The 16,766-nt window shown below is 40.0% G+C and overlaps 1 protein-coding gene across 1 annotated transcript; it reads right to left on the reverse strand.

Moving 5' to 3' along the window:
- Positions 1-4,420: 4,420 nt before the first annotated feature.
- Positions 4,421-8,189, reverse strand: cxcr4.S (C-X-C motif chemokine receptor 4 S homeolog). Its single transcript, NM_001087212.1, is given in 2 exon segments — positions 4,421-6,429; positions 8,104-8,189. Coding segments are annotated over 2 exon segments (1,077 nt in total). The 5' UTR covers positions 8,113-8,189; the 3' UTR covers positions 4,421-5,361.
- Positions 8,190-16,766: the final 8,577 nt, after the last annotated feature.

A 16,766-nucleotide genomic window follows, 5' to 3' on the forward strand; every position in this document is an offset into this window, starting at 1 on the left:
GTGAGCTTCACAGGGGCAGTTAGTGATGTATAATTTATGTGAAGGATTTTGGAGCTAAATAAATGAAAGATTTGTACTAGTATATTTGGGAGGAAATGTTTGTCAACAATAGGGAACAGAAAGGGGTCATTAACTGAGACTGGGACTAGGGGTACAAAAGCATGCTCCCATTTAAAAAATATTTGTGCCCAGGGTCTTGCTTCACTGGGTGCTGGATAAATACATCTGCTGTGAAATTCAGAGTGTAGTTCTTGTGGGCACAAGGAAGCCTTGTCCTTTCTGCACGTCATACGGCTTTGTTTCAGTAGAGTTAGGGCAGGAGTGCCCATACTTTACTAATGTGAATCTACTTTTAGTGATGTTGTCCCATTATGATCTACATTCATAATAGCATTGTTAGCATTCTGTTCCATGGAAAATATTACTTAAATATTATATTGATTTATGAAAAAATTTATTGTATATATTGTATATTTCAGAAACAACTTTTTCTTATGAAACCATAACAGAATAAATATCTCAATGAAAAGCATGAAATAGGAGGTTAATTTAGACATGCAGTTTGCTGACAGTGTTTTGAGATCTACTGATCACCAGCTAAAGGTCTGGTAGATCCCAATCTACCTTTTGGGCACAGGGGAAAGAGGGGTTGTTCCTACATGACTCTTAAAAACTCCACTGCAGTAGTCCCCTATTTAAATCTGAAATCAGGAAAATTATATTTTATATTTTTTCATCAAGCTTTACCTAAATTTTCTAGAAATACAAAACCCATATTCTTAGACATTTCAGTGCAGAAAATGATAAAATTGGAATATAAAGCCACTAGACCTCAACAGATCTGCAACACAAATCAATTACAGGGAAGATTCCTGCCCAGGACCAGCCCGGCGACTAACATCATGGCATAAATGAGAAAATAACATCTTTATCTGGAGCTCTAGGTTTACGATGTTTGTTTTCCTTTGAAAGCAATGACAGCCCACTTCAACAAAGACCCTCTTTTGACTCAGTTCATTGAAACAAATGGATGTGCCCGCTGACCATTTGCACTGAAGCTTTAAATTCAATCAGTGGAAATGACAGTGAAATAACAAGACTCCCAGATAAGGAAGAAGAGGAAGAGCAGTTGTCACTTTAAGGCTTTGTATTGGAAATACATAGATATGTTTGTGAAAGTGACAGATTTACTGGGATGTAAAACTGGATTTCGGGTGCTTTCAAGCAGAGTTTGCATCAGGAAAACTCATGCATGGCACTGGGTAAAATGCCCAGCAACACTATGTGCACCAACAGGAGTCTGTCTGAACAAAATATAGGGGGTCATAATGACCTTTTGATGCTTACTTTAGCCCTAATGAGAACAGCATAAACCATAAATGGCAGTCACACCACACTGTAGGACATGCAGTAATTTAATGGCTGTCTACTTTTTTTTAAATGTTTCTTTTTATAATTTAATGGCTGTCTACTATGTGATGTTTAAGTCATTGATTAGTTTTTTTTTATGTACAGAGGTTATGTTTTAATTTTCAAATCTTACCCAGAAATTAAGTATGGCACGGGATTCAGACATCTACAGCTGTGATTTCCATCACCTTTAAGAGCTCTATGGTTTAACCATGGACTTTTCAAATCTTCAACTTGAGTTTGATTAAAGCTCCTGGTGTACTAATACACCTGATACATGGAAAGATGCTGAAAGTCTGAAAGGTAGATCTTACTGATAATGCATCAGCAAAGACATACAACATAAACCTTAGGCGAATGGCATGTGTGCTGTTTTGACCCCAAGCATTTATTCCTTGACCAAAATGTGACACTGAGATGGGAAATATGAAAAAATGTTAACACGATTTCCTAGTGGGATCCCATGTGTGCACTTTTTGGAATTTGGCCAAATCCTGAATCTTTTACGAACAATTCGGCTGAATCCCAATTTTCATATGCAAATGAGGGCAAGGAAGGGTGAAAACATTTATTATTTCCTTGATCGTTGACATGGATTCAGAATTGCTTTAACCTTAGACAAGCAGTATTAAAGGCCAGAATAATTGTTAATTGTAAGGGACACACAGGCCACCTCTTTAGCTTCACACAGCCCTGATTGCCCCTGTGGGAGGGGATATGGGGATGATGCCCAGCTGTAGTTGATATGGAGCCCTGTCTGCCCCTGAAATATTGAATGCTAATAGGAAGCCCTGGTGGATGTAATATGGAATTGTTACCCAGTACAGTGTAATTTTAAAGGGGAGAAAAATGATAGAGCACCCAGTGCTAAAATATATTTTTTGTGCTAAGGGGACAAAGAGGGCAGACGATGAAGAAGTTGTTTGCACTCATTGACCATCTTGGTTAATGAATTCCATAGTGTTTACTCACAGCTGACCTTATGGATAAAATGCAAGTTTACAGACAACTCAATAAACAAATCAATAATTGACATGTAAGCAAATATATTCAGATTATGCTAAATCCCTAAAGCCGTATTTCCTCTCAGTCATACAAATGAACCAGTTGGTTGCACCAGGCAGTACTATTTCTCCCTAGTCATATGAATTATACAGCCCCTAATAGTTTACTGACTTGCTGCCATTTCGCTGCTGTAGGTAATGGTATTACAGCAGAGACACATGATGTTTTGTTATTTTGGGAACCACATATGTCCCAAAAGGATTTCCCATTCCGGCTGCTGGTTCATTTGGTAACACAGTCCTAGGACATTTGTGTTTATGCAAAATGTGCAAATGGCACTGCCTTTTATATGTCATTCCAGCTTAGAATTCCTGAACCTCTTAGGGAGCCATCAGGGGCAATCCTGGGGCTACTGCAGCCTGAGGCTGAGGCTGGCCCACTCTGACGCTAAAAAGATCAGCGTCAGAGTGGGTCAAAGGGGGCCGCATCTCTAGTGCAATGAGCGCAATAGCTTTTTGCCTCCCTTGTAAAAGGCTGCTCACTGCTGCCTAAGGAAAGGTTCTCACCTTTCCTCCTGGCAGGATTGGCCCTGGGAGCCATGTCTATTGTACTGACAAAAAAAAAAAAAAAAAAAAATATATATATATATATATATATATATATACACACTGTATATATCACTTTATTCCTGTCATACAGGACATAGAACTAGCTTTTAATATCCTTATATTAAAAAGTAGGGGCAAATTATGTCTTCTGAGTCCTGCACTTTACTCTTAGCCCGCTGATTGCATTCATTAGCATGTAAATCAGATTACTCTGGTTTCAGTGCCATTATGGGAATAACTGCAAACGACTAAACGGTAAACCTTGTTGTTTACAATTTCCTATTTTGAGACCCGGAGTTTCACCACCAGGGCCATTAAATAGAGCATTGTTAACAAATGACCAGGATTAGTCCACTTGATTTTATCTCCCTGCTCAGTGCTTCCAAGCTTAGGTGACATAGATAATATGGGAAAGGCAAGGTGCTTAATCAGATTCCCCCACCCCTGTCCATTCAGGCCCTGGTTAATCCAATAAAATTCTCCCATTAATGATTTGCCATTGGCATGAATGAATGGTCACACAATCCCTTTTATAAATGTATGGGAGGAGGTTGTTAGGCTAGGGCCACACGGCGCGATTTTGCCGCGATTCTGCGCTGGGCGAGTTGCGAGTTACGAGTCGCTGCGGTTTTTAAGCCGAAATAGCTTTGTTAACTTTGGCGCTGGCGTCAATGCAAATCGCGGCGAAATCGCTGCGCTAATTCACACGCGGCGATTCTTTTTCTACTGTCGCCCGGAAACGCCCAGCGAGGCAACTTCGGGCGACAATAGAAAACGAATCGCCGCGTGTGAATTAGCGCAGCGATTTCGCCGCGATTTGCATTGACGCCAGCGCCAAAGTTAACAAAGCTATTTCGGCTTAAAAACCGCAGCGACTCGCAACTCGCAACTCGCCCAGCGCAGAATCGCGGCAAAATCGCGCCGTGTGGCCCTAGCCTTAAAGGGAAAATGTACCTATTTTCCCTAAATATACAGCACTGCATGAGATTATATATTTTATTCTGAGTGAACCCTTTTGATTTGTACAAATTGGTGTGGACCGCCATGTTGCACAGTGCAAGGGTATAGCTCCTTCTGTGCATAGATTTCCCTTCCGTTAGTTGTGTATGAGTATATAGCTTATTGTGTGGACATAATATACCTTCTCTGTATGCATCCATACATGTGAATGCTACCATACTGCTACAGAGATAAAAGAAAACTATTACTAATGCTGCTCATACATAGATTCGGGATAAACCAGTATGGCAGCTCCCACATATTATTATAACTATATAAAGAATAATATTTAGTTAGTACAAGTTGTAGTCAAAACACACACACACAGCTCCAATGATCTGACCTCCCATCTTGATAAGATATTATACACCCTACAATACAAACCAGACCACCAGTTATTTAATTCTGTACGGTTTTATTGACAAACACAAAATATACAACATTAATTAAAGTGTCCTCCTTTAACATGGCTTATGAGGAACAACCTACAATTCCTAGCATGCCCAGACAGCCCAAACAATGAAAGGTAGTCCCTTAATAGGTGCAGTGCTACAAGTTACAGATCTGTGGGTCTCACAACATGAAATGATAATGTAGTTTTAAGTGCCTTTACGGATACAATGTAACATGAGTAATTTATACTGTGAAGCTTAGAAGCTTGTCTGAGAATTGTCAGAAACTGGAACATATCTAAATCAGTTCATCCAAATCTTCAATTATCATTCCCATTTGCCTTTTTACCTTATAAGCGCAGCACAGAACTTTGGCTTATTTAAAGCACCACCCACAGGGAAGACTGTGAACTGTAACAGCTAAAAACAGCCCACCAATCTTTTATTTGCCCCCTATACCTAATCAGACTAATCCAGTTTAAAATAACCAACTTTCTACTTATCTGACACGCCTACAGCTTTACCACTGATTGATTTCCTAAACTAATAGCAGAAACATCAGCTTGTATCTACCAAATCATTGCAACATTTAGTTATAAACACACTGGAAAAAATAGCTGAAATTACAGATCTCATTTAATTCATCAGTGAATAGAAAAGAAGAATCCATTTTTCTCATTGGCTAACACTGGGATGGTTGATGAATCTGAATGATGTGCAGTCTGACTTTTGAATTCATATAAAATGTATTTTGAACCAATCAATAGTTCACAGGGCCTGCCTACTTTAAAGACACACGCACATAAAGGGGGGTTCATATAAATAAGGCAAGGAAGTCTCATAGTCATTAACGATAAGTCAATATAAATCCATATGGCAAATTAACTATGTACATGGAAATCAGTCTTTAGCTTCATATAAAATCTGTCCATGGGCCTCGAGCACTGTTAGCTCGAGTGAAAACTGGAGGATTCGGATTCTGTTGAGACAGAAGAAAGTCCGGCTCGTTTTTTGGATAATATTTTTAAGCTTGAGCCTCTGCTGACTGAGGTGAATGCGTTCTGAGCAGACTTCTTGAATTTGGCCCCGAGGAAGGCATACAGGATGGGGTTAAGGCAGCAGTGGAAGAAGGCTAAAGCTTCTGTGATGGATATGGCCTTGTGTAGGGTGTTCTCCCAAATGCAGTCTGCCTTCACCAGCCCAAGCATCATGAATGTGTCGGTAGTGAGGCATACATAATATGGAAGCCAACAGGCGAAGAAGGCCAAGATGAGGATGACAGTGGTCTTTAAGGCTTTGCGCTTCTGGTGTCCCTTGGAATGAGAAAGCTTTGATATGATGACACAGTAACAGACCAGAATGATCAGACCAGGCAAGATAAGGCCAACAGTTATGTGCAGGAATCTAAACCCAACAGTCCATGTTTCCCGGTTATCAATGGGGTAAATGCGGTCGCAAACAAACTGACCATTTTCATTGCTGACACTAGCAAACACCAAGTCAGGCACTGTCAACAGAAGGGCTGGCAGCCACACGCCAGCGTACACCACTTTGTCCGCCAGCATCTTCCGTGAGCCTTGGCTGTTGGTCGCATGGACAATGGCCAAGTAGCGATCGAGGCTGATGAATGCCAAAATGAGAACGCTGCTGTACAGGTTGACAGTATAAATGACATGGACAGCCTTACAAAGGAACTCTTTAAAGTACCATCCAATGGCAGCATCCACAGACCAAAAGGGCAGGGTGAACACAAAAAGCAGGTCAGCGACAGAAAGGTGCAGCCTATACTTGTCTGTCATGGTCCTGGATTTCTTTTGATAGCCCATGACCACCACCACCAGTCCATTCCCAATGATGCCCAGCAGGAAGATGAAGGAGTAGATTGTTGGCAAGAAGATCCTGTTAAAGTCACTGTTTTCTTGCATGAAACATGGCTCAATGAAATCCTCAAAGTCACCGGAACCATTCTCTGTGGAGTTGCCATCAAAAATATTGATATCAATGCCACCAGAAAACTGTAAGAGAAAAGAAAAGAGAGTTTGTGAGATGAGATGTAGAGAGGTGTTTTAGCATGTTTGCCAGTCTGTTATAGCCCTTTATTATATATATATAGCCCTATAAACTATGTACAATTATACAAACTGAGGTGCCCAAAGGATGCTTCATTCAGTGTTCAGGAATATGTTAAGATGGAAGGCACTCTTTTACTGTAGAAACTCACACACATATTAATAGATACAAACACTTGAATACATAAAGTATATGTACCTACACTAGATATGTATATGTATGTATAAGTATTTGTACCTACACTAGATTATTGCACTTATGCATCAGCTGAGTGACTGGGGACAAGGCAGAGACCAGCACCAGGTTAGTAACTAACGGAATGACAGGTAGAGAAGCTGGCAAGTGTATTGTCATGTTCCACTATATCCTTGCCCGATAATGCCAGCCACACTCTCTCTACATATTCACTGGGCGGCTAAAGGATTCTACACTTGTAGTTGGTGTGGTTTCCTCTGGTGAAATAAACAGAACAACTTTCTTTTGGGGTTACACACAGGGGAGTCTACAGACCCATGAAAGGGAAGTTGAGCTTTGAATTGAGCTTTGAATAAAACGTTGTGTCTATTTACCCAAAACCTGATGAGTGCTACACTTCAATTATCTATCTTGCACTAGTGCAATGGGACAGTACTAATACAATGGGACAGTACTAATACAATGGGACAGTACTAGTGCAATGGGACAGTACTAATACAATGGGACAGTACTAATACAATGGGACAGTACTAGTGCAATGGGACAGTACTAATACAATGGGACAGTACTAGAGCAATGGGACAGTACTAGTGCAATGGGACAGTACTAGTGCAATGGGACAGTACTAATACAATGGGACAGTACTAATACAATGGGACAGTACTAGTGCAATGGGACAGTACTAATACAATGGGACAGTACTAGTATAATGGGACAGTACTAATACAATGGGACAGTACTAGTGCAATGGGACAGTACTAATACAATGGGACAGTACTAGTACAATGGGACAGTATTAGTGCAATGGGACAGTACTAATACAATGGGACAGTACTAGTGCAATGGGACAGTACTAATACAATGGGACAGTACTAGTGCAATGGGACAGTACTAATACAATGGGACAGTACTAGTGCAATGGGACAGTACTAATACAATGGGACAGTACTAGTACAATGGGACAGTATTAGTGCAATGGGACAGACAGTACTAGTGCAATGGGACAGTACTAGAGCAATGGGACAGTACTAGTGCAACCCATTCTAGCACTTAGCGCCCAATGCAGGCGCAATACAGTGTGCCCCGTACCAGCGTTTAATCATGAGACACTGCCCGGGGATTGCCAGTAACACATGACACACAGCCCAGTGCCAACATGTCCCGCTGTGCCACACTCACTCACTCACTCACTCACACACTCACTCACTCACTCACTCACACACTCACTCACTCACTGCAGCCCGTGACAAAGTGCCCAGTTATCGCTTTACTCAGTGACACACTTTTTCCTGAAAATGCCAATATGCCCTTTTTAGTCTATACAAGCCCCGCTGTCTCATCAGATCCACGTGAGCCCCGGGCACCTCGGTACAACGTTCCATCCCAGACATTCCTGGCAGGATGATATGATTCCTATGACTCACCCCGTCCATGCTGACAATAGATCCGATAATGTCCAGGTGCTGCTCCAGGGCTGCAGATAAGGAGACCCGACTGGCAATCCACTAATCGCACTGTCTGACTGAAGACAAGGCGCTGCGCTGATCTTTATAAGTGCCCGCCCTGCACTGCGCATGCGCACAGCCACTACTGACGCGAGTCCGGAGTGTTCCCAGGCAGCACAATAGAGTCAGCCCGGACTCCTGCAGCATCTGGCACCAGGGGGTTAAAGCCTTTGTTCTGTTCGATCCATATCTGTACAAAACATCAGCCTGGGGAGGAGCTTGGGTGGCATGAGCGGGGAGATGCCTAATTACGTCTTTTGCCTTTCAACATTGTTTCCCTGACTGCAGGTGCAGCGGTATATTGGGTGAATATGTGCGAGTATGTAAGTGTGGGGGTGGAATGAGACCCGCGAGGGAAGGACAGTGAGACAGTAGTGCTGCTGCAGAGCAAACTGTCGGCTTGGTTGGTGCTTTGGCTCAATTGGTCCTGCAAGTCCTTCCAACTCTCATCTTTATCAGAACTTACATTGGGTACAGAGACACGCGGCCTTTATCTGTCACTAACCTTGTGTTATTCTTCCTATCACCTTAAAAAAGGGATACTGTCATGGGAAAACTTGTTTTTTTCAAAACGCCTCAGTTAATAGTGCTGCTCCTGCAGAATTCTGCACTGAAATCCATTTCTCAAAAGAGCAAACCGATTTTTTTATGTGACATGGGGCTAGACATTTTGTCAGTTTCCCAGCTGCCCCAGTCATGTGACTTGTGCCTGCACTTTAGGATGGAATTACTTTCTGGCAGGCTGTTATTTCTCCTACTTAGGGGCCGATTTACTAACTTCGAGTGAAGGATTCGAAGTTAAAAAACTTAAAATTTCAAAGTTTTTTTTGGGCTACATCGACCATCGAATGGGCTACTTCGACCTTCGACTATGACTATCGAAGGATTCGAAGTAAAAATCGTTCGACTATTCGACCATTCGATAGTCGAAGTACTGTCTCTTTAAAAAAAACTTCGACCCCCTAGTTCGCCATCTAAAAGCTACCGAAGTCAATGATAGCCTATCGGGAAGGTCCCCACAGGCTTGGCTAACTTTTTTTGATCAAAGGATATTCCTTTGATCGTTGGATTTAAATCCTTCGAATCGTTCGATTCGAAGGATTTTATCATTCGATCGAAGGAATAATCCTTCGATCGTTCGATCGAACTATCTGTGCTAAATCCTTCGATATTCGAAGTCGAAGGATTTTAGTTCCTAGTCGAATATCGAGGGTTAATTAACCCTCGATATTCGACCCTTAGTGAATCGGCCCCTTAATGTAACTGAATGTGTCTCAGTGGGACTTGGCTTTTACTATTTAGTGCTGTTCTTAGATCTACCAGGGAGCTGTTATCTTGTGTTAGGGAGCTGCTATCTCGTTACCTTCCCATTATTCTGTTGTTAGACTGCTGGGGGGGAGGGGTGATATCACTCCAACTTGCAGTACAGCAGTAAAGAGTGATTGAAGTTTATCAGAGCACAAGTCACATGACTGGAGGCAGCTGGGAAATTGACAATATGTCTAGCCCCATGTCAGATTTCAAAATTGAATATAACAAAATCTGTTTGCTCTTTTGAAAAATGGATTTCAGTGCAGAGTTCTGCTGGAGCAGCTCTATTAACTGATGCATTTTGAAAAAAAACATGTTTTCCCATGACAGTATCCCTTTAATCTGTAACATGCCGTTCTGACAATTCCAGAGGCTGAATAACATGTACTAGCAGTTGGTGTTATAATTTGGGGGTGGGGGAGATCAGACAAATTATTTGGGGGCATTATATAAAGCAGGATACCCAATCTGATTCCTTTCTCTTATTCAGTCCCATAGTTAGGAGTTCAGGCTTCTGGGGGCTGCAGACTGATCTCTTCTGTGGAACTGGTTGCTGTAAGAAGCCCAGTCCATCAGGTCTGACCACTTCCCATGAAAAGCTGCTTATCTCTTAAATCAATAAATAAAACGTACAAAAACAACAAATGCTCCAAAGAGGCTACAAATTTGCCTAATGTCATCAACATGACTGGCAGAAATGTGGGATTTTCGCTTCTAACTCCATTACCAAGGATACTTAACTAATGCGTATTGCCCCGGGGCCCCATCCCAAACGAGATAATGCAGCCTTGTGTCCAGGAACAGGCAACAGCCATTTGTTTGGTGACATGTAAAAGCCTCAGCAATAATGATCAAATCTCAACACTTTTTTTTTACCAGTAGGGATTGTATTTCTCTTTATATCATTAAATACTTTCTTGTTAAAATAATGTTGGAATAATAGAATGTGCAGTCTGTTTAGGACAAAGGCAAGAGGCAAATAAATTGACAATTTCAATTGTAAATATACAGAAAAAGAATCTTTTGTTAAGAAATGCATTCATACTATACAGTTTAAGGTAAACACTATGGCAGCTCCCACCCATATTTATACATACACAGCCTACACAGGGACATTCTGTGCACACAGTAAGCCATACTGTACTGTTTAGAGGAGACAATATTGCATTGATCATCCATATGCATAATTACAAATATATAGAGAAGGAACTGTTTGTGCATGGGATAAGCTGTACTTAATTAAAGGGGAACTCTTCCCAGTTTTTACATAACGAAAGAAAGGGTGTTTCTAAGCAACTTCCCAATATGCATTAATGAAGCACTCTCAATGGCTTTAAAGTTATTTAGAAATGTAACAGCTACTGAGGTTGGTATCCGACTAATGATATTTTATGGACTGCTGCTTCTGAAACAGTGTAGCAGAAGCAAGCTGAACAGACCTGCAGCAGAAGTGATTTCTGCTCAAAACCAAATAACAGAAATGGATTAACTTCTAATGATTAACTTGTTTTTGTGTCATGATAAAAACCTCAGGAGCCAACCTGCACTCGCTGATTTACTTTGGCTTTACTCTGATTAAGCCAATTTCCTGCATTAGCGGGCAGATACCTTATCTAATTACATTTATCGCTGACTAGTATTCTAATTAGCCCACCACCTCTGGCATTATATAAACCCACAGTGTGAGGGTTGTATGTGATGGTTAGGTGCAAGACAGGGCCTGGAAAACTCTCACAGATATTTAAGAAACCCTATTTTTTAAGTCAGTTGAATGTGCTGGTAGATACATTAGCCGGCCTAGTACAAAGGTGATCCAGACACCGGTCCTATTGCCCTCTTGGAGTCAGGAAGGATGTATTTTCCCATCTGAGGCAAACTGGAGACAGGTTTTACTTGGACAAAAAGGTTAAACTGGAAATGGATGTTTCTTTTTTCAACCTCACCAACTATCCTGAATTGCTAACTTAGTGTGGGATAAAATCATCCAAGGTGACAGCTATGATCAAAGGTAACATAATTGTTTTATTTAAAATGGTCTGAGAATTTAAACCTAAAGGGCCATATAAACCCCAAAATAAAATATGGCTTAATTAAAAGAAAATGTTATTCCATGCAACTTTCCAGTTTACATTTATTAAACATTTTCACTATTTTTAATTTTATCTGTAACTACTGTATATCTTCAAGTTGCCAACATCCATATTTTTCAGCGTTAGAATAGGTACCTTTGCACACTTTCCATTATTATCACCTTCCTGGGGAAAGAAAGGAGATCAAAGCTGTTTGTATGGCTTTATCCCTAACTCTGGAGCTGGATAGGCAACTATCTTATTGTTAAAGGGTAAGGCTAAGGTCATAAAATGTTTTGTCCATAGCTGCTGCTAGGCAAGAAATTGCAGGGCCTAGTCCTGCTAGGGCCTGAGGCCAAACAGATTTTGTGAGGCCCAATGTTTTATTATAAATAGGACTGCAGAAGCTCTGATCCCTTTGGCCAGCCTTCCTGGTTGAGCCTCAAGATCTAAGTGTCATTGCCTACCATATCTGTCATCCCACTTTTAGCTTTAGATCATGTGCTCTGCTGATCCTAGACTAATGATTGTTAGGTCATTAAAGAATTTTCATTGCCCTTGGAAACTGTTTGGTGGGTGATTTGGTGCCCCATAATGGCCAATCACTATGGGGCATCTGCCGGAGTGCCAGCAGTCTCGTGTTAGTATCAGTATCCCTATAAATAATTTATAGTCAGTAATGATGGGGACATTTCAGCAGTAATGCAACACATTACAGCCTCATCTTCCTCTCCTCGCTCTAAATAGCTCACAATTATATTCTCCCTGTTTGTAGGATAAAGTGTGTGTGGGGGGTGTAACTTGCATATATACCCGACTTCTCCAAAATTAAAAAAAAATTCAGAACAATGCAGCAGAAGTCATTTATTCTCCAGGTCTCTTAATTAGCTGTCTTCTGCTGCATTGTTTCAGGAGTCAGAACCAGCAGTGCATATAAACAGCCAGCCAGGTATTGCTTTAAATGTGTTTACAAATAACTTTGAAAGTACAAAAGTTATTTTATAAATATTGAAACATTTCTTACAATTACATTTTTTATGGGTGGAGATCCCCTTCGAACACAAACTAAACCCTAAAATGTATTTTTACATTTTGGTTTGTATTTCTTAGAATGTGTCCCTTAAAGAAGGCAGGGGATTTTCACATTCCATCAAACAAGAAAATACAGTATACTACAATATTAAAGGAAAACAAAACTATACATATAACGCTTGTGTATTGAGGAACGGCCTTGGGAGCCCATCATGCTTTTTCTAAATAAATATTTTGTTTTCAGAGGCTATAATAATAATATTGTATATACTGCCAAATGACAGTATATATTTGTAAAATGTACTCTTGCCCAAGGTTTGATAGTCCCTAAAAAATTAGCCTTGGGGCTAAGAAGCTGCCATGGGGGTCATTAATGCCTTGTATAAGTGTGTATTGTGCATTGGGTGCCAACACAAAACAAGGCAATAACAAGCATTGTGTTATTTTTTAACTAATAGTTTTAATGTCTTCTTTCTGATTCCAGAAGAGGTGCTAAATGAAATTATTTTTGGGATTCTGTCAGTGTTTAAATGGAAGAGTTTTGGCCTATCCGCCCTCTCGCACAGCACAAACTACACAACACTCACTAACAATGCACAACCACCTTGAATGACTTACAACAAAGGAGACCATAATACAATGAAGTGTGAAGTTCACTGCTATTAAGTGACAGACACCAGTGAAACTGAGTGCGGGGAGAGAATGGGGTGACTGAACAAATGTTAATGAGATTTTATTGTCTGGGCTATCCCGATACCAGACTCCTAAGGTGTCACAATCTCCATAGGAGAAAGAGGTGGAAAGTGAGAAATCTTAATTTTTCTGTCTCCCTAGCAAATGTGCAACAAAGTATATAAATTGGGAACAATAGAAACCTTAGGATAATGCAATTCCTATAATAGGTTTATTTTTTCCAGCTGTCTTGAATAACATAATTAAAGGCCGCTATCGGTTGGCTAACACCAACAGAAGTTAACACCCACTTTACAAGGATTCTGTCATAATTTTTATGGTGTATCTTTTATTTCTAAATTATACTGTTTACATTGCAAAAACTTCACACTTTCAGACACAATTTAATTCCTGAATGTATTTTTTAGCTGTGATATTGGGGTGTAGACAGATATCTCAGGTCATTGTGTCTGATCCTGTGCTTTCAGAAAGAGCCAGCACTTCACAATGGAGCTCAGGTAAGCAATTGTTTTTCCTTCTCAATGTAACAGGAGTTGCAGTGGGATTTATATTTTTACTATTGAGTGCTATTCTGTTATCAACCACATGGGATATGGGAACATTTTTAGCAATGCAGGTGTCAGGGAATTGTTATCCTGTTTCCTTCTCATTGTTCTGGTGATCTAGCTGCTAGGAGATGGGAGGGGGTTAATATCACCCCAACTTGCATTGCAGCAATAAAGAATGACTGAAGTTTAGCAGAACACAAGTCACATGACTGAAGGCAACTGGGAAACTAACAGCATGTCTAGCTCCATGTCAGATTTCAAAATCAAATATTAAAAAAAAACTGTTTGCTCTTTTGATATATTCCTTTGACAGAATCCCTTTAAAGGAGAACTAACCCCTAAAAATAAATGTGGCTAAAAGATGCCATGTTTTATATACTGAACTTATTGCACCAGCCTAAAATTATCATGCAAACTTAGATTTGTCTCTAATATAAGATGATGCTTTAGGGCAGATGACTAAATTATGATGCTAGTTGCACTGGTTTATGTGCTGCCACGCTGTAATCATCTGTATTACTGATTTATCTGTATTACTAATCACCCTTATATTGTGACATGTATATTTTATGTGCACTGTATGTTTTGAGCTGTTGGTTGCCTAAGATCAATAAGTGACTGCAACACAGAGCATGTGCAGTGAATCATCAGAAAAGAAGATGGGGAACTACTGGGGACACAGATCTTCCCTGATAAAGGCTGTGGTACAGAAGCCCAAAACATAATGTACATCATTTCTAGCCTACTTCTTTAGTTAAGCTTTAGTTCTCCTTTAATGTGGCAGTACCAAGGACCAACAGTGGAACGCCCTGAACACTCTTTTCCTGTATATTTGTAGATCATTCCTTCCCTGTGTATTTATATCTATACATACTGGTGGAAGGTGCCATATTGTTTTCTTAGGGCAATGACACATGGTGCAATTTGTCGCCCCTTTTATTGCAGCTACATAACATGAAAAAAATACAGTGCCATAGACAATACTGAGAACTGTCTCTGCTAAAACACTGAAAATTGCTTTGTGTGCATTAAATGAGTGGTTCACCCATTTTTAATATGTTATAGAATGGCTAAACTGTATTTCATTGCCCTTAGACAGTATAGTATAAGGGTAAATGTTTTGTGTGCCCAGAACATTCCTTCACTGTATATTTGTATCTGTACTTATGGGAGGAAACTATAGAAATTGCATTCCTGTATCCCAGAGCCTTCTGGATAACTGACTTCCAGGTAATATATCCCAAACCTATTTGTATATATGTATACGTGACAGATTTACAGAGAAGAAAACAACAGATTTTGTTTAATTTAAGTGAAAATAAATGCTTACAAATACGGTATATTTCCCCTTTAAAATCCTTAATTATGCACAGCTAGTCCCTCTGTTAATGAGTTCCACCCAGGAATAATCCACTTTGCCTGTAAAACAAAAGATAAAGCAGAAAGCTGATGCAATTGATTTGACACAAATTGGCAGATGGCTTTGTGCTGGAGAGATACCAAACAGCTTCACCCGCACGGCATCAGGCGCTCCTCTGACAGGGTGTAATGCTTGTCAACTGCTCCGTTATCTCTCAGACCCCCTGTCTCCCCTCTTGCCTTAATCCCCTATTGTATCTTCAAGCTAATTGGTTTCTCTTTGTGTAAATTCAGTTTTTGCAACTGTGTTTAAAGTGCATAAAAACCCAAAACATAAATGTTGCTCTATAAAAGAGAATGTTGTTATATATATATATATATATATATATATATATATATATATATATATATATATATATATATATATATATATCGCACTGAGAGAACCAGGTTGGTACAGGGGAATATGGTTGGATAGTAATTGGGCTGTAAAGGTTGGCATTGATTGATACATCCCCAAACTGCCCTGTCAGCCCTAAAATGTTGGGGAATATTCAGGATTATTTTTCCTTTGCACATGGGAGTTTTAGGGGATACATGGCAGGAAACATTAGTGAGAGATTTAGATTATACAGAAGCTGTAAAACCTGTTAATGGACAGTCATTGTATGTATGTGTGAAGCTTTGTATGTATGGGGTGCAATTTTTTGCCCCTTAATGCTCTTGTATTTACATCCAGTATATATGTGATCATCAGCAATTTTAATATCATGATCATTTAGCCACTGATTTCACTAGCTGTTCTGATGCTTATCACTATAGCAGCTTCCACTCAACTGCATAAACCCAGGTTAAATAGTTTTCCCAGGCAGGTTAGCATATACTGTACCATATTCCATATCCAGAGAGAACGCGAATGTAACTCTCGTTTCACTTACTAACACATGTTATCTTCATTTTCAGGAACTAAACTTTCTTAGCTTAAAGAGAAATAAAATGTATTTTCTATATTCACTGTCTATTACTGGCCTTTGCATTTTCTGTGCCTCGGGATCTCACTGTTATTCCAATAAAAGTTATCAAATAATATTTGTCTAGTTCCATGCAAGCAGCTATATTGGATTTTCTGAATCATATACATGTGCTTTACATTACATGCCTGCTCTTGAACATGTGCTTCTTGACAATGGATATAAAGTTGACCCGTGGATACCCGAACTGCCTCAATATAAATACTAAAATATTTTTATACTGCTTCATTTTAGGTTTTATAAAATGCCACAAATGCGCTCTTTTGCCCCAGGTCTTAGGAAGTGGTCTTAGGTCTTAGCAAGGTTTTTTTTTTTTCGGGGGGGGGGGTGGCTCTGAAGGATATCAGAAAGACTCCCACTGTAGGTGCTTATATAAGAAGAGCTGGACGCAGGTGGGAGAGAAGGTACCAAGAATGAGTCACAGTGGTGAGAGGTCTCCTGGGAGTATCTGGAAAATAGGATTAAATATAAGGAGAACAGGCATTACTGATGGATTTGCATGTTAGAATAGCATGTTTACTTCAGCTCTAGAAGCTATT

This window comes from Xenopus laevis, chromosome 9_10S (assembly GCF_017654675.1).
Source record: "Xenopus laevis strain J_2021 chromosome 9_10S, Xenopus_laevis_v10.1, whole genome shotgun sequence".
Classification (NCBI taxonomy): domain Eukaryota; kingdom Metazoa; phylum Chordata; class Amphibia; order Anura; family Pipidae; genus Xenopus; species Xenopus laevis.